This window comes from Pygocentrus nattereri, chromosome 15 (genome assembly GCF_015220715.1).
Source record: "Pygocentrus nattereri isolate fPygNat1 chromosome 15, fPygNat1.pri, whole genome shotgun sequence".
NCBI lineage: Eukaryota > Metazoa > Chordata > Actinopteri > Characiformes > Serrasalmidae > Pygocentrus > Pygocentrus nattereri.
The window spans coordinates 32340941-32362744 of record NC_051225.1 but is presented as its reverse complement, the minus strand read 5'-3'; the positions used below and the strand labels follow the sequence as shown (position 1 = coordinate 32362744).

The 21804-nt window shown below is 37.8% G+C and overlaps 1 protein-coding gene across 2 annotated transcripts in view; it reads right to left on the bottom strand.

Annotated features, from left to right (window-relative positions):
- LOC108430132 (adhesion G-protein coupled receptor D2) overlaps positions 1-20982 on the bottom strand; it is a 69901-nt gene extending 48919 nt beyond the window's left edge. Inside the window, exons 1-20 of one of the 2 annotated variants that reach the window (XM_017702393.2) lie at positions 20797-20982; positions 20575-20611; positions 20468-20495; positions 19621-19854; positions 18374-19015; positions 17674-17787; positions 17408-17475; positions 16962-17249; positions 16739-16850; positions 16399-16536; positions 15150-15231; positions 14813-14924; positions 13763-13818; positions 13550-13676; positions 12444-12547; positions 11464-11566; positions 10922-11075; positions 10163-10296; positions 9797-9912; positions 8376-8496 (exon numbers count right to left, since the gene is read on the bottom strand). In XM_017702393.2, coding sequence (XP_017557882.1) covers positions 8376-8496; positions 9797-9912; positions 10163-10296; positions 10922-11075; positions 11464-11566; positions 12444-12547; positions 13550-13676; positions 13763-13818; positions 14813-14924; positions 15150-15231; positions 16399-16536; positions 16739-16850; positions 16962-17249; positions 17408-17475; positions 17674-17787; positions 18374-19015; positions 19621-19854; positions 20468-20495; positions 20575-20610 — 2769 coding nt within the window. In that variant the 5' untranslated portion in view covers position 20611; positions 20797-20982. The remainder of the gene's footprint in view (positions 1-8375; positions 8497-9796; positions 9913-10162; positions 10297-10921; positions 11076-11463; positions 11567-12443; positions 12548-13549; positions 13677-13762; positions 13819-14812; positions 14925-15149; positions 15232-16398; positions 16537-16738; positions 16851-16961; positions 17250-17407; positions 17476-17673; positions 17788-18373; positions 19016-19620; positions 19855-20467; positions 20496-20574; positions 20612-20796) is intronic. The other variant, XM_017702394.2, reaches the window with a different exon arrangement.
- Positions 20983-21804: the final 822 nt, after the last annotated feature.

The window sequence follows — 21804 nt, the reverse complement described above, 5'->3', positions numbered from 1 at the left end:
TGAAAACTCATGGTGCACATATGTGGGGGAGAAAAAGAGGGGAGAGATCGAATGGTAAACAAACCAGCTTTTAAACAAGACAATTTCACATTGCATACTCAGAGGGCCAAGTCAAACATCCCTGCAGAAAATTGATATAAACTTTTAGCACATGGGTCAAACCACAGTCTTTGAACTTGCAGAGGAAAGAGATGCCTGTGTGCCAAAAAACTGTTTAATTAAAAATACTTAGGTATCCAACAGACATTTTTGAGTGCCCCCTTGTCAAAACGCATGAGATTGTAACGCCAGTGTCAGGCATATTCTAATTACATAGTTTCCACTGACAGCGGGAAAAATGTGAAGCCTTAGCCAGTTAAGACAGCACAGCTGGGCCTCGAGCTCCGAGCGTACTCAGGCTCGTTTTTAGTTAGCATGTCAACTTCATCAGACAAAGAGCAGAAGCACTGATGTTTAAATCGCCACAAGCCATCTTGATGGGTAAAAAAAACAAAAGAGCAAATACGGGAAGACTGTTTAATATATGAGTTTGAAAATAATCTCAAAACTGAGACTTTAATTGGAATTTTTTGAATGAATGTTGTAAATCAGAACAGTCGATCATAATAAACACTCTCAGAATATACATCATCAAAAGCAGGGTAATTCTTAGTTTGAAAACACTAATCCCTCCCATAAAACATAATTTACTTCACATTATTCACAACTACTGTGTGATTCTTATCATCATCCATACATGTTATCAAAACCTTGTAAGTTTATATATATATTTTTTACTTTTAAACCTTATAAAATGCCAGCAGCCCATTTTATTGTGAATGGACCAAGAGAAAGGATATTTATTGAAATGAAATCTTGTTAAATTAACATTTATCTCTTCTCCTATAAAGTTACCAATTTTTAGGCAGTAAGGATATTTATTTTTAATAGCAGCAAATCCGGCTTTATATACACTGGAAATGTATTTGCCAAAATCACAACTCTTGTAAATTGAGTAAATGAGTAAAAAAAATGAGTAAAGATTTAAATGACGACTTAAGCAGCAAAAACATTATAATTTGAGTTCTGAATTAAAATCCTAAAGGGGAGCCATTTGTTTACATCACTTTTCCTTCTAGAGCTGAGTGGGCTGGGGGGTTAATGGCATGTGCCCGAAGAGTGCCAAATGCAGTTAAGGCACTTCTCACAAAGCGCATCAATCCTTATCAAACGTTGCATTGTGCGAGCGTCACATGCAATCACAGCTGACTACGGATCACAGGAGTTCAAAGTGAAAATGAATGGTAGCTCATCGACATGAAGACTTCATACATCTTAGTTTTTCGGTCTCTTTGTTTCTCTCTCTCTCTCTCTCTCCTCCGTCTCTTTCGTGGTCTCTTCACTCTTGGAATCATTTCAGCTGGAGACACTTTTCATGCTTTTGCTTTTGGAAATGCTTTCACTTTGTTTTTCTTCACAGTCATTCTTGCCACAGTGGCCTCATTTAGGCAAAGAGAAAATATGGTATAAGATGTATATTGACTTAAATGGGCCATAGATACTTTCATATGATTAAACTATCAGGGGTGAAAAGTCTTAAATTTCATAATCATCAAATTTGTACCCACTCAAGTGCCAAATGAGCCGCAGTTAATGTCGCCACCATTGCTCGTTGCACCATCTCACGCCTTATGCCTTGGCTTTCTTCATCTGCTAATGAGCTCAGTTGAGACGAGCTTTGACACTTTCTGAGACAGCGTTAGGGTGATTTTCGACCCAAACCAGCCCCAATTCAAAGGCCTGTGATTGGCACATGCTTTCACTTAATGAGGATAATTTCTAAGAACAACAAAGTGGAGGGCCACATCTGCACAGTGTAAAATAGCAGAGCTAGAGAGTAGCCCACGGATCTGTCAGGCTTTCTGTGTTTTTCCCACCTAGGGTGCCGAACTCTTAACACAAACCATTGCCCTCCGCTCCCCTCCCAGTGCTGCGCAGCCGACAAGAACCAGATTAATAAGAATCAGCGTGTCTCAGTAAACACTCGTTAGGGACGAGGTAGCACAGCGGGCCCAGGAGGAAATGACACAGGAGGGGAGCGTCCATTTCGGCGACGAATCTTCTAGCCAGCGTGACAGCCTCGTCATGCAGGAGGGGCATAGGGCCAAGAGGGCTCAACACCATCACTGAGTGAACTTCTCCTCTCTTTCTTTTTTGCTCCATTGGTAAATGCAACTCCTAATAAATAAACCTCAATCACCAGACACCAGATTAATATGCTGTTTACCCGTTAATTCGCACTGGAGTAGATCTGTGGCCCATTTGTTGAATTTGTTCTGTTCAGTCAGAAACACCAGCACTCCACAATTAAGGTTTCATTCAAAAGAAATAAGGACTTACAAAGAGTAGATGCATGAATAATACATACAGCTTGTGTTTATTTTGGATTTCGTTTCCATGCGGCAAACGAATTGCTCACTTGCAAATTGGCATCAGCGTTTGACAGCCTTTACGGGAGAGAGAGAGATAGAGAGAGAGATACAGTGAAAGCTTTCTCTGCCCCATAGTGACCCAGTTCTTCTTAATTAAGTATACCTCAAAGCCAACCAGTGCACAGCAGTTAGATTAAAACAGATTAAAAAGATCTATGTGATATGAGCCCCCCAATTCGCTAAGATGTAACCCCCCATTCCAAACTGCCTCACAATCCCATGACAGTTTGCGATGGCAAAATGTTAAACGTATATATAAAACAGTCATTGTTTTGACATAGACAATTTGGGTGTCAAAGGGGTGTCTGACACTCTAAGAGGGAGGGGGAACTGTGTGTGTGTGTGTGTGTGTGTGTGTGTGTGTGTGTGTGTGTGTGTGTGTGTATGAGGTGAGAGGTGGGGGTGCTCTTAGAGAGGTCTTAAGGTCAGGCCCAGCGGGTCATGTGATCCCCAGTCTCCTGCCAGGCAAACAGCATGGTTTGCTTTCATATGACACAAACTATTACTAAATGGATCTGGCAGGTAATTCTAAAGCAAATAAATGTGGGTGGGTGCCAACTACGATGAGCTCTTTTAGTGCTATATGATCACAGTGAAATTCCCTTTACTCCTGACAGGAAGCATGCTATTCGCATTGATTATCCTTTGTTACATTCCTGTATGGACCTGGCATTTTCTTTTGTGCTGGGACTGTTTTTAACACCTCAATGCCACATATTGACATTTTGTCAGTTTTGCCTTTTCAATCATTAAGTGCATACAGTATAATGATCCATGGTGTAGAAATGAGAGCTAAAGGAGAGAACACGCACACAAACACACACACACCCACAATACATAAACATGGCATGATTTGTTGTACCATTTTTCACCAAAAGCAGCTTGAACAAGATTAAATATATAAAACCTGGACTTCAGGATTCTCTTCATACATCAGCAATATGTTTCAATGCCTACATTCGAGATTTTATAAGCAGAGACAATAAAGTTAAATAAAATATAAAATTAAATATAAACTAAATTAGCTACTTAACTATTTCAAATGAAATTCAAATGAATCATTATTAGTTTTGTGTGAGGCTAGATGCCACCACCAAAATCTTAAAGTTTTACTTCCTCAGAGAAAGAAAGAAAGACAGAACAACATGTACATTAACTTTTATCTATATTTCATAAACTGAGTGACAGATAATATTTAAAAAATCTGAAGGCTCAACAAATGACTTTTTGAAGTGCTCTAATGTTCCAACTATATTCCAAACTTTCAGAAATAATTTTCAACATGAGACACGCACAAACACACACACACACACACACACAGTATGTACACTCTGAAACTGTTGCTTTGAGCATTCAATGCTTGCAAAATATTTACAGTGATATCCAAATGTCTGAGACCAATTTGGAAATCTTTTTTATTTATTTATTTATTTAAATTTGGTAATAAACAATAGAATTTTTTAGATTAAAAAAATAATAATAAAACAAACAAAATGTATAAAAGTTAAATAAAGAAAGAAGACATATACACTATTTCTAGGTCACTATTCAAATTAAAGCAAATTTAACCATGTTAAGACTTCTGCATAAGAAGGTCTATTTTTTGTCATTTTCCTTCCATTCATGACTATCAAGATTTGATCTACTCTAGAACATTCAGAAATTCCTTTTCAATTTTCAACTCAAACTGTGATGCTGATGATTTGTAATGAACAGCAATTAATTAGAAAATAATGCAAAACAAATTGCATTCATTTAAAAAGAATACAAAATGGAAGCACTTTCACTTGTAATCTCTGAATTTTTTTTTTGCAATTTCACAAGTGTTTGGTGCAGCATAAGAAAGTTTCAGGTTTTACTTCATATGCTGAACTCTTGGTTAAAAAATGTCATACACTCGCCAGCAGGGTTTCTGAAACCAATTTGAACAGAATCAGTCCAAACCAAATGAAACACATATCCGTGGCAACTTGAACAACCCAGAAAACAATCTATTCCCCTCAGAGTCGGACTTTACTACAATAGCACTCTGAGAATAAAGAATTGCACTTCTGTATTTTCAATTGAATAAAATGCTGAGCACTAAATTGACGTTTTCCTCTTGCGGTAAGCACACAGAGACCTATGATCAACTGAGAACACACCATAATAAGAGAGAAAACTCACGATGACAAGTATTAACAAACTTCAATAAATCAACACCAAACCACTCTACGCTTTACGCTTCAAATCCCCCAAAAAACTTGACTTGAGTTTGTGACCCCAAGCCTCTCTCTGCTCGCTTTACCCTCAAAGTTATTGATAGGGTGGAGTTATGGGCTAATAATGCGTCGGACAATGCATGGTGAGGGCCTATTATATGCAGGTAATAGATAGTGGCGAGCTTTTGAATGACATTGCACTGAGATTGGATGACGGAGGGTCGAGCGATTTATGGTCAAATCAAGTCCTTCCTCCTCCCTCAACCTTCTACTTCCAGCTTGATAAAGGGGCACATGAGGCGCGGCTATTTCGGGGGTTCATAGGTTCATAAATGGAACTGAAATCATTTGATCTGCCTGTTGTTTCAGGCATATTCTTAAATGGCGAAATGCTGTTCTCAGTTACAAACTGAACCATTTCATTTGTGATTTGTGGGTAGCTGCAGGAGATGTATTAGCATTATATTAGCAGTCTTCCAATAGGTAATAATATGGTTGAATCACACTAAAATTCTATACTGTACTTTTTGAAAGTATTTACAGCACTGAAATTATGCTATGAGATTGCAACACCACACAAAAGCCTATACACATTAACACAATAAACACAACACATCTTACACACTAAACTAAGGAAAGTTTTTTTACCAATATGAAATTATTAGAGGAAAAAAAATATATAAAAGCCTCAAAAAAGCAACAAAAAAGGACAAACTACTAGAACAGTTTTGTCAAGCTACCAGCGGAAGGTGTGAGCAATGAAAAGGGCTTGTCAACATTATCCGTTTTATTGATTTAACAATAAACCCCTCTAGCTTAAGTTTTATGTTGTTTTGCTGCCTATTGAAAATACAATGAAACATGGAGGGGAAAAAATCACAACAGGAATTTCATAAATGACCACCAGGTTTTTACGTGTACTCCACATTACAGATGGCTATTCTGCCTTCATATTTCAAGGGCAATACTTAGAAAGAAACATACAGACAATTAAGAATACACACTCCACACACAAAAAGCAAAGCATAAGTATCTTTCACTCAAAGCCTGCGTGGCATGCACTACAAGCTTCGTTTTTGTACGAGTGCTGAAGCAATATGAATTCTTTATTCATTATTTGAATTCTTGGAATTATACACCATCAAACATCTTTAGAATATGGTTTGCAAGAATGGACAATGCAAATCCCTAACACATGGATTCAAAACTTATTTGCTCAACTACTAAAAGCTTAAAGAAAAAGATTAAAAAATAATTTTAATACATGGTTTGAATTCTGTGAGAGTTCATTTATAGCTGCTGTTCTACTTCCATGTCTTATAGCCCTCACAGAATAATCAACCTGCATAATTGAGATGTCATAGGGAAATCAAAAGCTTGGAATTTTTCTGGAAAACATATAAATCAACTGGGAATTGAACCCATGAGGATTTATTTTTCCTCATTTACGAAAGAAAAAGGCTGGCACAGTGCAAGAATGCACTGATACTCGAAGTGACTAACCACATTTTAAAACGGGCACTTTTAAAACAGATTCCTCCAATAGAGATCTCTATTACAACTGTTCTCAAAAAGACATATGGACACATTATAATTTCATTACGGATTTCATGGTAAGAAGTTTGGACAAAAACTGCATTTGCTGACAGCAAAAAACTGCCTGCTCTTAGCACCTCTGTGTATTGGCCTCCACTGAGCTACAATGCTTGCCTCCCAGTGGCTATATTGTGACAAATCCAGTGTTAGAGTTGACGTTTAGTGTATTCTGAAGTATGTCATTTGCACTCGAGTGCCAAGTGACAGCAAATCAGCTTTTTATCTGAATAATGCTGTGATGCTAGCCAGCTAGTGCAATGGATCCAGATGATGCTACTGCCAAGCATTCAAGGCTATTCTAAGAATGAATGGATATCAAATAAACACACCATGAAATGTACTGATTACCGTTACTCAGTTACAGCTGTAGTAATGCTAGTAATTATGGTCTTTCTATTACAGATTTAGTGCCCACAAACTAAGAAGTACAGCCCTGCCTGTAACTGGCCTTACTGACCCCCAGTGGTCATCTACGTTACAAATAAACATCTACAAAACAATTGCTTTAGAGTCAAAGGCAAGATCCCTGTGAACAGTCTATGCAGTCAAAGCTATAATGTACTTAACGCACTTCTTCAACACAAACTTCAAAAGCGACCAAGACACCTCATCAAAATAGGGGACATTTAGACCCTTGAGAGACAGCATCATTTCTGTGTTTACTTCCTGTGGTCTAAACATACAAACAAGCACAAAGCATCTTCTTGTATACTCAGATTCAGAAGCAATCCAGCAAAACTATGACTTCAACTACCATCTGCATTAATTACCACTGTGGTGAAATATTTTTTAATTAGATGTGAGTGAGACTGAACTATTTATAGTGTGATGTTTAATGAACTGACTTGGGCTAAATCTCTATTGATTTTCCTGTTAAATATACAGCTCTATTGTAGATGCAACTGATTAAGCAACACAAATAGCCAAACAGTATTCCGACAGCATGCATAAGGAAAGCTATAGCCTAGTTTTGTTGTTATTGTTAAACTGAACATTCTTATTTACACTGTGTACTTTCTGAGAAAAACAACACATGCATAATCTTCATTGTCAATTTAGTCAGACAATATAGCGAATATATGTAGTAATAATGTTAAACACATCAGAAAAAATACATCCATAGACCACACATTTCTACAATAAAACCTTAAGCTATGTATGATTCTTTGTGCTTTTGTACTGCATTGTGTGCTTACTTATTAAAGCAGAATGGCATATGGTATATAATCTCAATTATAGTTAAGAATACAGATGTGTAACAATGAGAATTATAATAAAGTGAAATAAATAGTTTTTTATGAAAAACAAAGGATTAAAGAAGCTATTTGCTTATACAGAAATTATTTTCTAACATTTAGGCCTCAAATCAAATTAGAAATAAATAAAGAATAAATTCTTTAACTACATCTGTGCTGTAAGAACCTATAAACAGATTTGCTGCACTTAATAAAATCTAATGAATCAATACATAAACACAAAAATCTATGTGAACAAAAAAATAATTCACATATTAGCAGACAAAAAATCTATTTTGTAAAATAGCAAACAAAACAATACTCTATTTCTAATTGCATTATTTATGAATAAAATAAAAATATTATGAAAGACTATAATGAAAACTAATGCAAGACTTCTAAACACAGTGTTTACAAAACTTTGCAACTCTCCCTGTTCCTATTATATTCTCCAAATAAAAAGGTATGATTAAGCTGCACATGCCAAGAAGTATGTATACCACTGTGGATCATGCGATATGTATATTTAATACAATTATGTGCAATAAGACAAGTTTTAATTTCTGAAAAAAGCACTGTATTAGAGTAGAACTGAATCAATAAACTATTAACTAGCTTCACTGTAAATTCTCATATTTTTCTATTTATCTGAAATAAAATAATAATAATAAGACTATATACACTAATGTACACTATGATGTTTACTCCCTTAACACACCATCATCAGATACAACACAAGCATATTCGTTCTGTTCTCTTATTCACACTTCTGGGAACAAATTTAAATCATACCTGAACAACTGACCGTGGGTGAGTTGACAGGAAGTTTGAGAAACAGCAAAAACACTGAGTGGGGAGGGGATAAAGCATACCTGCAGTGAGTTGAGGAGGATGAAGATGTAGGCCATAATGATGGAGAAAGGTACCAAAACTCCACATAGCCAAGTCAGGCCTAGAATTGGCAGCAAAACCAGCACCGCTTTTACTGCCGCCCTGTGAAACATAGAAGATCTTTAAGCACCAACGCATGGAGGATACCTGACATACTCACACAAGAATGGACTTCTAATGTTTCATTAGACTCTCTTTGGTCATTCTTGCCAATCTCAGCCCATCAGGCAGCTTGGCAACTCTGGGTGTCCTTCCAAGCACAACAAGCGCTACTGCTTAGTCTCACATTGTGACAATTTCCACACTAAATCACTTTTAATTCTGTTTAGTATAAAATTACCTTCCAGTTCAGGTGACCGCTAAAGTGAACCAGCTGTGAGCAAAGTCAGTCTCGCCAGGCAGAGGAAGCGAGTGTTTGATTTTCCCCAGCCAACGCGCCGTGTTTGGCCACCAACTTTCAACGCTTGCATTGATGCTCACTCACACAGACTTATTGAGATCTGCACTAAAATCTTTCATACAGGAGGTCTAATTGTGTCAACAGCACTTCAGATTCTGAAAATTCACTTTGACTTCAAAAAAATTCTGGTTGACTGTGGCAGCTTAATTTGCAATATGGTGGTTTGTAATTTCAAGAGGAAGCTAGAATATTTATAAGCCAACAGGGGTGACAGTATGTGGGTCTGTTGGTAAAATCCAATTTTAACTCAGTAATGGTAGAGGAGTTTACATGTTTGCTAGACCTCCCAAAGGTGCAGTCAAATACTCAATTAACAGGCCACAAAAAATAAAGACAGTATTCATGTAGTTTTCACTGCTGTCAAAATGCAAAGAAACTGTGAGGATCATTTCAAAAGAAACCCAAAAGCATCAGGATCAGTTCATCCATATAATAAGCATCTGCTGAGTTGCCATAAACAGACAGTTATGAAATGGCGCCTCCGTGTGGTGACTGAAAATTAGAGAAGGAGCGAAAGCGATCAGAGTTGATCGTGAAAGATGTACCATTTAAATGAAAGATTTACTGCTTAGTCAAACACTATGGCAATTTCCACACTAAACTGCTTTTAACTCTAGAATAAAATCTCTATTGATATTTCTGTTAAACATACAGCTCTATTGTAGATGCAACTGATTAAGCAACACAATTAGAGAACACAGTATTCCAACAGCATGTATAATGAAAGCCATAGCCTACATTTGCTCTTATTGTCAAACTGAACTTTCTTATTTATACTGTGTACTTTTTGAAAAATAACACATGCATAATCTTAAGTGACAATTTAGTCAGATATTAGCAATATGGCAAATATATGTATTCAATGTCTACATAGAATAAAATAGCCTCTCAGTTTAGTTGACTACTAAAGAGAAGGGGAGCAAGAAAAGAAAGAAACTTCACCTTATCTGTTCAGACACCTGCTCCACTGGGCTAGCGTTAGCTGCCAACATCAGAGATCTTCTTTTGGCTGTGGAGATCGTGATGACTACCACACGGGTCAGCACCATGATATTCACCTGCAGGACACCAGCAAACACTTTTCATTTACACAAAAATGATGCATATGTAGGGAACAGTGATTGGACCAATGTTTAACAACAGAGGAAAACTACACTGAAATTGTGATGCAGCACAATGCATAATAATTTTGACCAACATGTTGAACTACATTTTGAGTAGTTCAAATTGAGATGGCCTCAAATCTCTATTTGAAGAGTGGAGAGCGCAAAAAGAAAGCAAAGAGTGCATCATGAGAAAGAGACTTACCATTATGATGAAGAGGACGGGGCCAGAAAAGCCCCATATGACTCCATTCTGTACACTGAGCCAGCAGTGGCCATCTGCAGAGTATTTTCCTGAAGCCGAGGCCAGAGTAATGGTAACTATCAGAACAGGCAGACCTGTTGGGACAAAGCCATTGCAATTAGGTGATAACATGCATATCATGCAGAAGGCTACATTTATTGTACACTGCGCTGGTATAAATACTTTGTACTAAATGCTTTAGTGTCCATTGTTTAGAATTTAAAGTAGCACAAAGACTGTTTTACCAGTTTAGCTGGTTTACTGCTGGTCAAATAGTTCGTAAAGAAATAAACTACATAAACTAACTTGGGCTACACACATTGCTACATGACACAGAGAGGACAGCATTTTTATTCCAGGGCTCTCATGATTACTCAGTTGAACCTCTATAAGAATTTACCACTTTAACAAAACAGCAGTGATCAAATGAGCATGATGACGATGCACAAATCAAATTCTCCCACCCTTTTTTAATGAACTCTTTTTGAAGGATTTCCTGTTTGGCTTTTTTCTCTTGTGAAATTTGTTAAAGGTTTTGCTGGATTTGTTCAGTTAATTTTTCTTGTTTAAAAAAACTATGATTCCTCAAGGGATAGATGACTCAATTGCTCCTATCATTTCTAGTCACAGCCCTAATTTACATTTTATGTTTAACACACATTAATGTATAGCACTTATAGCAGTAACTGAGGGTATAAAAGACCTTAACTGTCCTATTACCCCAGCCAATCAAGTAGTAGTATTTCATGTGGCGATCCTCGCTCAAGTTAACAGTCACCACTTTGCTCCACAGCAGCAGCCCCTCCACGAGCATCCAGCTAAATGCTGCCATGAAGAACAGATGGAGTAGAGCTGCCACCAGGGTGCAGGCCACCTAAGGGTACAGGTCAAAGGATAAGTGCTCTGAGGTCAAAAGGTCAAACAACCACATAACCGTCAAATGCCAACTTATCCATCACACCAAATACAGCAGCAAAGCGAATACCCAGCAAGGCTGCTTTCTTGGGCTTTATGTAGTTATTAATATTTAATTCGAAATTATTTACTTAATCATACACACAGGTTTTTGTTTCTGATACAATGTGGTTCTTAAAGTAAAACACTCAAAAGCTGAAGCTGTGCAACATGAGAGTGCTTTTCACCTGTGCATTTGAAGGGTTTTACTTTTAAATGATTATACTTCTTTCTAGCTCATACTAATAAACTCACTTAACTGTGTAATTTTAACATTAGCAATATTGGTCAGTATAAGCCTCCCATACCGTATTATGAATTGCAGAGCCACTGCAGAGAAGGACCACTTGGGCTAAGGTCAGGGAAATGAAAAGATTCTTGTGGATGGATGTCCGGTCTGATTTTGGAATGCTGTGCAGATACAGGGAATAAAAATCTATATCTTGAAACGTCTCAGACAATATATTTAGAAAATATATTAAAAATGACAATGTTAAATATATATTTAAAATGAATATATTAAAAATTAGAAAGATACTTTCTGGAATGTTCTGAAAATAAGTGTAATAAATTTCATATTCATTTTGAATTGCCATATGACAAATGCAGAACAGATTTACCAATTGTTTTTATTTATTTTAAAGGCATTTAAGTACCATTATTTAAATATCCCTCTAGTTCTCAGTGTCCTATAGAAAGCCAGGGGTGCATTGGCTGATTAGGTGCAAACAGGCCATAAATCTCTTAATGAAATCAGCAAGCCACTACACTGATTAGTCTGTCCCCATGTGATCTCTGTGTTTAATTAACTCCACTGTAATGTTACCATAAAACCTCAGGTCTGAGCACTGTGAGTCTATTTAGGCTCAAAGCACTAATTACCAGATTAGCAATGTTCAATACTTCTCCTGCCTCAAAAACGAGTTCTATTGACCAGTGGATGAGGGTCTGATAGCTTACAGTCACAACTGCATGATGCGCAACAGCAGCCAGTAATGGGGGAATAACACTTCTGTCTCTTACAGTTATAATGCACTGACATTATAAGGATTACATTTGTAGTAACTGAAGGTAACCGTCGAGCTGAACTTAAAGCAAATCTTCATATCCTACGTTTCCATGTCATTAAACTCAGAAGTTACTCCATATAAGATCCACATAAAGACACAAACACACACACACACACACACACACACACACACACACACACACACACACACACATACACAATAACACACATTCACCAGGGTGCTGTTGCTGTGGCAGTGTATCCCTGGAAACCACTTACTCCAGCACGGTAAACAGCATCAAGGTCACCACTAGTGCGCAGAGCGAGGCTCCCGACCCGATAAACGTCAGCTTGGTCAAAATGATCTCTTCCTCCAGACTCCACTGCAGAGACAGAGGTTAAAAGCCCGTCAAAACAAACAGTCCCTGAATTCTCTCTCTGTCTTTCTCCACTGACTCTGTCTCTCCATTAAGTGTATCTAGATCAAGCGCCTTGCAATGCAAAACTAGATAGGATATTCATTATCAAGCTACATGCCCTGAGTGTATTAGATGTGATCAATGTTCTTATTTTGGTTAAAGAAAGCTGAACTGCAAGTAATACAACTGTCTACACAACAAATATATGACTATACGTTCCTATTATACTGATCAGCTTTCCCTTATAAAAATTCAGTCATAAGTACTGGGAAAGAAACTGGTGTTCAACAGTGCTCTCTCCTAGTTGTCTCTCTTTTCCTTTTGCAAGCTAACAGGGACCTCTGCTGGACAAAACTATAATAACATCAAAAAAGAGTTTCAGACATACATAAGTAAAGTCAAGGGGAAAAATGGTGCTAGGTATTTTCTTGTGCAATAGAGAACAATACACATGTATCTGATATGTCTGACAACGTTGTGTTCTTAATTAAGTGATACTTTTTATAATCCCACAAATGGGGAAATTCCACCTCTGCATTTAACCCATCCATGAAACACCACATACACACAAGTGAATACACACACACACACACACACACACACACACACACACACACACACACACACTAGAGGGCAGTGAGCACACTTGCCCAGAGCAGTGGGCAGCCCTATCCACAGCACCCAGGGAGCAATTGAGGGTTAGGTGTCTTGCTCAAGGACACCTCAGTCATGGACTGTCAGCACTGGGGATCAAACCGGCAACCTTCCGGTCACAGGGCCAGGTCCCTAACCTCCAGCCCATGACTGCCCCAAATGATCATGGATTTAAAAACAGAGTGAATGCATTAACATCAGTTTAGACGCTGTAGAACCTGTACTATTATTTGAATCTACTCACAATAGGAATAGTCATTTAATTTATATTTTTAAAACACTGATATGCCCCATATATTTTCAGTAACTTACCCTAATATCCCTGAAATTCATAAGGATAGCAAAGTTGGTGGTGTGATTGCAGAAGCAAGAGGTGCCATCTGGTCCAGAATGCAACACTCTACAGCCTTTGTCTGACCAATGACTTGTATGACTAGCTCTAAGATGAAAAAAAAAAACCCAAATATTTTCATTTACCACTTTCAGTTACTGTTTTGGGGACACTTTGTACGCCATTTTACTTACATCATACTGACATTCCAGAACATGCAAACAGGCGTGACAAACTTGGAATACTCCACCTATAATGAAAACAGATGTTTGCTCTCATACAACTCCTTTTTAGTGCAAACCAGAGACAACAATGAGTTATAAAAATTACAACAAATAAAAGCTCTGTTTCAGCCAATGCAAAAGTTACTAAAGCACAAAACACAGGTATTCTGTGGTGTTTTTTTTATTTCATACTACGTTTTAATGGTTAGGGCTGCTTTGAACTCAGTGATGCATATTTTCTATATATGTACTTAAATAAGCTTATTTTTAATATATTTAATATTTATTTGTCAAACATTCTAAATCAGTATCACTATTAGTTCTTTTTAAGAACTTTAAAGCAATTTTCATGCTCTATTTCTTGTAAGCACTGAAAATCTAGACCTATAAATTGCTTCACCACTGAATGTCTGAGAGGAACGTTCACCCACTCCCTTATTTTTAGACTGTTTTCATCATTTTGAAATTTGGGAATCGGTGACATCATTGGGAATGTCAAGCCTACTGTTTTAGGCTGTAAAAGTTCTAAGCTATTTTTTTACATTTCTTACAGTGAATTGAAAAAATGGGTGTTGCCAGTAACATAATAAGCAGACTTTGGTACAGTTACTACACTTCCAGGACTGATGATTCCTCTAGGACTGAAGTATGCTTCATCTTAAGGCCTGTTTCACTGACAAACACAGGCTGTTTTGGATAATACAAAACAAATACATCTCTGCTGTGATCTTTAAGTACAACAGTTCAGAACACTGGCAATGGAACTTATAACGCACATCTCTTAGGTTTACAATAATATTACAATAATACACTGCAGTACATGCTAAAGGATATGATTATTAATTCAAGTATAAAAATGGTTTTGTAAAAGGTCTTCAAAAAAAAAGGTAAAATCATATTTTACATATTAGCTTATCTCGTAAACATAGCTCATGCAAAAGAAAACAGACTTCAGCATTTAGTCTTACGTAAAACAAACTTAATTTTTTTGAAACATTAGAAAAAGAGTCTAGTCCTTACCATCTTGGCAGTGGATAGAGTGTACTGGACAGATACTGGAATATTCTCTGCCCTGGACACATCTCGTACTGAAGCCGATATGATTGCTGTAGCCAGGCGATGAAAAGGTGCGCTGGAAAGAAAACCAAAACAGCTTCAATAAATGTGCTGTCATTACACTTTGACGTATAACAATATGCAACATACTGTAAAAAGAAAAAGAAAAAAGCATTTTTAATACAAATACCCATTTTACAATATTCAATAAAAAGACTGAAGAACAAAGCACAACAGGTTGTGGTTCACAAACTTTATTAAAGTTCTCATCACAATGTAAAGCTCATGTGTCTGTTGGTACCTTGTAGCTTTGAAATCAGTTTTGGAAAGCATCTCCTGCAGATTGCCATAGTAGGCATGGATAAACATCACATCCTTGTGTCCTACCAATGAAGATTCAAGAGTGGTCATCAACAAAGTGGCAGCAATCCACTTTTGAAGTTACATTTCAAGAATTAAAAAAGCACAAGAGTTCACTTTTTAAACTATTTGTAAATCTTCCCACACAGTCTCTATCTGTACTCAAAAATCCAGATCCTTTTTAGCATAATTACACAAAGTGAAAACCATTAGCTGTTTTGTTCGGGTAGAATGAATATTATTATGAGTAAGGTCCAAACCTACAGAAGGAATCAGTCTAATGTTTGAATGTATGTGATTTGCTAGGCCATTTGAATAATTGGGAATAAGCCCAGTGGTTCTCAAGCCTTGTTCTGGAGCACAAATGCACTGTATTTTTTTTTTCCTCTTTAACATATCTGATCCAACTAATCTGTGAAAGATTCCACTGATATTTTCAAATTATCTCCATATTTAAGTGGTTCATTTGTAAATAAAGGCATTCTGAGTGGCTTGATGAAGAAACGTAGAGTCAGAACTGTTCCTATGAGTGGTTAGGGGAGCCAGAAATTTGGAGTATAAAATATCTCTTAAAGTTACCTCACAGAAAGCTTTTATATGAAAATAGTTGCAAAAACTGCTTGTTAGATTGTTTTGTAATAGTTTTGTGAAAAGGGTATGGCCTAAAACAAATATTCAGAGAAGTACATGAATGGTGCTGTAAGGCAAAGCAGTACCTCAAGAATAGCTGTTATTTCAGATTTACTACTATTTACCATTATCTTTATCACATATTAAAATTCAAAAGACATTTCTAGGTTTGCTGGTTATTTTAAATAGTCAGTAAAATGGCTATATTTGCTTTGTAGAAACCACAACTTGATTGCCACCACATTAAAGAATTCTGAATCACTCAGTTTCTCTACAACATATCATTTCACATCGAATTACTCTGATTGACTTTGTTTACACCCCAGTGATTGAATTATGCAGAAATGTTTAAAAAGCTGTGGAATTCCATGTTAACAAATCCTTCCTGAAGTTCTTGGTCCTTGCAGGATGTGTTAGAACCCAAGAAAAGGTTTTGGAGAAACAGATTAAAATGTGCAGGGAAGAGGAACTTCAAGACCAGAATTCAGAAACACTGACTTCCAAAGACAACAGGAAAATATTTTAGTAACTAGCAGTCAGAACTTTCTAGAATTTCTCACCAAGGGAGTAGACTCGTTGGACTTCTGTCTCTGGTATTAGGATTTCATCTTGGCTGCTGGAGTGAGCAGTCTGTGTTGAAGGTTTGTACACACAGCTGCAGCTCATCTGAGATAAACGCCTTGGCTCCATATAAACATCTACATAATAACCACAAACAAAATAATGAATATACATAGATGATTTGCATAATGCAAAACACCTGTTACTATCTTTTTTAAGTGCTCATTGTGTCATACAGCAAATCTTACAGGAAGTCACTGAACATCATTAGCAAATGTCTGTCCTTTGGGTATGTCACCAACAGTAACTATTCAAAATAAATAAGTGAAAAAGCTTTACCTATGTTTTTTGTTGAAACTGTGAAGCTTGACCTTTCTGTATAGATTGTACCTGCCACTGCCCAAAGTAATTTGTCAATATTCTCTAAAACCATGAATGGTCTGAGTTGAACCTGTAGAAAGCAGGCAAACACATATGTAAGAGGAAGAACAGAAATTATTAATTATTCTGATATTTTGCAGCTACCTCCATCCAAAAACGACTGAATACTGAGATGACAAACCCCTAGTGGCTTTAAATCTAGCCACTGACTGGCCACCATGGGATCAATGAGGCCACTGGCTAGGTTCAGGTAGTTGGTAGCCATGGACATGATAACTCCAGAAGAGGCAGATGTTTTGTTGGCTTGAGCAGCTGCAGCCAGCTCGATGGTTTGAGTGAGGTACAGAAGATCAGAGGGCGTGATGAGATCAGGACTGGCCTCAATTACCCTCACAACAGATCGAGCTATAGAGTTCAGCCAAATCAGCTCAGTATCTGTAGATGAAGTTGAATTAAACTCTTCTAACTCCTTTGGAAAAATATAATAATAATATAATTAGTGGCCTTCACAATAAAGAATCTCTGTTAATTAAAATGAGATAAGATAAACTCTGATCAGGTAGAAGTTGTGCATTCAGGAATGTCAGAGCTACTGTGTTGAAAGGTTGTGAAAGCTCTCCCACTCACAGAGTTGGCATGTAGATCCTTGAGGACTTGTGTAAAAAATTGTGTCTTGGGAAAGTTTTCTAATGTGTCTGGAATCAAAGCAGGAAATAAAGCAGCAACAAGTGACACACAACACTGTTAATGCTTGCCTGCAAGTTCCCTTTTCAAAGTATTTATGATATAATCTTCCTGATGTGTCATAATGATATATTGTATGCAGTGTTTTCCAATATTTATTTATTTTCTATTACCCAAAGATCTACAACTGGCTAAGCATCATGTATTACCTTTATGAAACTGGCAGACTCCCCCTCTTTGTGCCTCACAATGGTCCCAGCCCCATTTTCCACTAGTAGGGTCGAAGGTTATACAGGTATTGTTATTTGGCATCTGGGAAATCTCTAAGGAAAAATTGTGATACTGTAAACTTAAGTTCAACCCAGGGACTATGAATTGGCTAGTCAGATGTTGAGGACAGATATACATAACATGGAATTATGGAAGGGGAAAAAAAAACTTAAGCTTTGCCTTTGTGTATATTAAAATGCCTCAAACCTGACTCACTCCTGTTAATGTTTAATGGTCTGGATAATTTGAAATGCCACCTATGAATCATGACTGCAGCATAATCCTTTAATCCAAGTCTAGTGCATGTATAGCTTATCACACCATATGTACATTGCTCAAATGAGCAATAAGAGCCAGGAGTCTGTTTCTCATGAGCTCGTACTGTCAACGGCAAAGCGTTTGTTTTGAAGGGTGGGTTTCTGAATTACAGCATAGATGAAATATTTACAACCGTTTAGGCCCGAGTTTGCCAATTACAACTTGGCTGAGAGTGCTTGCATTCATGTCAGTTGGGAGCGGGCTGGGAGAGTTGGAAGTCATTACACACTACGCATTTCCAAAAGGCAGAAGGAGTCCTGATTTTAATCAAATTCGAATAGACCAAAACCACCACAAACACCACTACTAACAACGTTTTACCTCGACACTGGAAGCTCTCCCAATGCGTCTGTATTGAGGGATCCTTTTCCAGTCCTGAGATGCTCCATCTGAAAAGCAGGCTAGATGTAATGGGTTTACACTCTTTTTCCATGGTTCGGATTTCACCGGCCTCCAACGCCCGATCCCATATGTAGAGTTGGGTAATGCTCCCACAGAACGCCTCTGCGCTTTTAAAGGATCCATCAAATGTGTTTTGTCCTTGGCCAATAATGAAAAAGCCATCACCTCCTATGTGTTCAGAAGGGTAGAGACGACTCCCACGCCCAACCTCCAGACCGTCTGCTGAGAAAGCCCACTCACCACCATTTCCTGTCCAGCTCACACACAACGAGTGCCAGGAGGCATCATTGGCAAAGGCAGACTGATAGGTGCTGTGCTCACCATGCACCAGCAGAGCAAGCCCGATGGGTGCTTTCGGTGTAACATTAGCTCGGAGCTGGAACTCATTAATGAATGAGTGTATGGAATAAGAGAAGACGGTGGATTCTCCATGGCAAGTGGGATCGAAACGAAGGCGAGTGCAAACAGTCACAGCAGCCATGTCAGAAAACTTGTGCCGGAGCCGAGCAGACTGGCGTTCATTTCTGCCCAGAAATTCCAAGATTACGGAGTCAAACATACCTGGGCCAATGGATAGGACAATGAGTATTTGTTGGTGGATTATTAAAAAAAAATCGTATACATTTTACCTTTGGCTTGTTCTGAACTCTAGGGACATATACATGTGTACTTCAATGTGCTATTTCAGCAGATGTGCATTGTTTAACCCTAGGGTACTATAGTAAGATGGGACATTATGTTTATCGAAAAGGATAATATCTAATTTGGCAAAATATATATTACCCCAAATGTTTTCATCAGCCTAGACATGTTTGGTGTTCAAAGTCTACTTCTATAGTTTTGTACTGGAGAGAAGAAAACTTATACCCCACAAATTAGCATCATGCAAAGTGCATGCTTATATCAACACACCTTATACACTTACTTCAGACTGTGTCCAGTTGTTAAGTAACCCAAAAAAGAGACTTGCTTAAGTGGTTGCTTACACTGTATGATTTACTGTTATCTACAAAGGGGCCGAAATACTGTATGTCCCATCCATCTAGAAGATCACATCTTGTCTTCACTTTGCTGACCTAATCTTTAATAATTCCACTGATGACCACGCAGAATCTCTCACTGATGCAAACAATTACAAAAAACGGTATATTATTTATGGAGCTCACCACTTATTTCAGGTGCTGCCCTTGTTGAAATCCACACAGGCTGGGAGATGTTCAAGGACTGTAGGTAGCTGGTAAGGTTAGGGTTCTCCCCAGAACTAGACACCACAGCCAGGGACCCTAACCGCTGTCTACATAGCCTACTGACCACATCCCACTGCAGCATGTCAGCCACATACTCATAGTCAGTCTCATCATTTGGCAATGGGGTTCTGCTTTCTGGAGTAATGGCAGGAGCTGTCAGGTTGTAAACCGAGAAGATTTGCTACAGTTACACTAACATTTAGTTAACTCTGTCTACATCCCTGCCCTTACAGGATAACAGAAAATACAAAAGATTTGTTGTCCATGTTGAAGGAAAGAGTCTAGATATATATAAGTATATAGGACTCAAATAAACATGTGACATGTTTTAGACATGTTTATATATTCCTTGTATCTGGGAGCACTATATTTTAAAAATTTGAGTTAGCATCTCAAAACTTTTTTTTTTTTCAAAATTAGCACTTGGCTTCGCAAATTAATGCCTTATTTTCTTAGAAATAGTGAAATAATGAGTCATTATCTTAAAATAAAATACTTTTTTTTTAATGAATGTCATTGTTGGAAAAGCCAGTCACTATTTAGAGATACGAGGTTAAAATTTCAGGAAAATAAATCGTAATTGCGAGATAGCAAATAGACATAGTAGGTCATTAGCTGTGGGTGCTACAGTTTTGAGAAACCTGGCAAAAATGGGCTTCAGTACGGTCAGTAGAAAAGTAGCGTGAGAAAAATCATGAAGTTTACATTTCATTTCCACCATGAAAAAGCAGCCACTGGCTTTAAGAATGAGAAGAGGCTTCTTTACCTTTTCCAGTGCAGCAGTGAATCAAAACCTGGGAAACACAGACAGCTCGTTACATTCAAAAAATACACCACAGTTGGCGCGTTTGAATTAGAATCCGAGATACTTACAATAACATGAGAGCAGACAATGCTGAACAACCGCATCCTAAAGGAACGGGAGACCACAGAGGATTCAGGTCGCTGAATTAGTTCCATTAGTTAGTTTAAACCCGCTGTAGTTTTGGCAAAACACAGAGCTAACTTGAGAATCTTGAATTATAAATTCAAAACAGTCGAAAACCGTCTGCAAATGTCGTCGGTTTTACTAGAAGCGACCAGCGTTACGGTTACCTGTTCAGCACCTTCCACAGTCCTCCTCCCAGTCTGAGGTAAAAAAAAAAAGTAGCTTAAAAAAAAGTTTTCCAGATGTTCTGCCGGGTTCCTTCCTCCTCCTGTTCTTCAACACTAAACTCTGAAGTTGTGGTTTTGAAAACGCCTTGTCCGCTGGGCTTTGAGGACATGGGAGAAACTCCTCAATGAGATCAGAAGCGGGGAATTCACTGAGAGTATCAGCTTCAGCAGCGCGAGCAAGAAGGAGGCGCGTGCAGCTTCTGCACGTGAGAGTGGAAAACTGCAGTTGACAGTGAGCGTGGAGCTTCATCTTTATGGGCTATTTTAGACATTTACAAATAAGAATGCAATAAATCTTGGGTTTCTAACACGGAAAGGCAGTAGTCTCGTCTACTACAGCATACGACATAGTAGCCTAGTATATTATAGCCTTCGCCCCCACCTACACTAGTACATAACTACAAAATATGCTTAAACATACTTGCCTTTGTGTTAAAGGGGAATTCCACCGATTTTTCAAAATTACGACATAATTTGATCGCTGAGATGTAATGGTGCATTGTTGAGACTTTACGACGTGGTGATAGGAACCAAGGGTTGAAATGTATACAACTCAAACCATTTCATTTACTGACCAGAATGACCATCCTGCTGAATAAGGACCAATAGAAACTATCAGGACTTAAACATAATGGTGTTGCCTTCTAATGGGAATTGGCTTAATGGGTTCTAATAGAGACCACTAGTTTCCTGTATAACACCTTTAGATCCCATTAGGAAACCATGCATTTAGAATGAACCACTGGTCACCATTAGGTTAGTTTTAACCATTGGAGCCCATTGTAATACCAACTCAATTAAAAGCCAAAGACACACTACAAAATGTTAAGGAACCACCAGAACCACTTAATGGTTTTTATGGGGCATGCTGGCCTAGTCCTGATTAAACTGGTCACTATAGCTTGATCATGCTGGTGGACTAGTACACCAGCATCCAAAGTATGGATA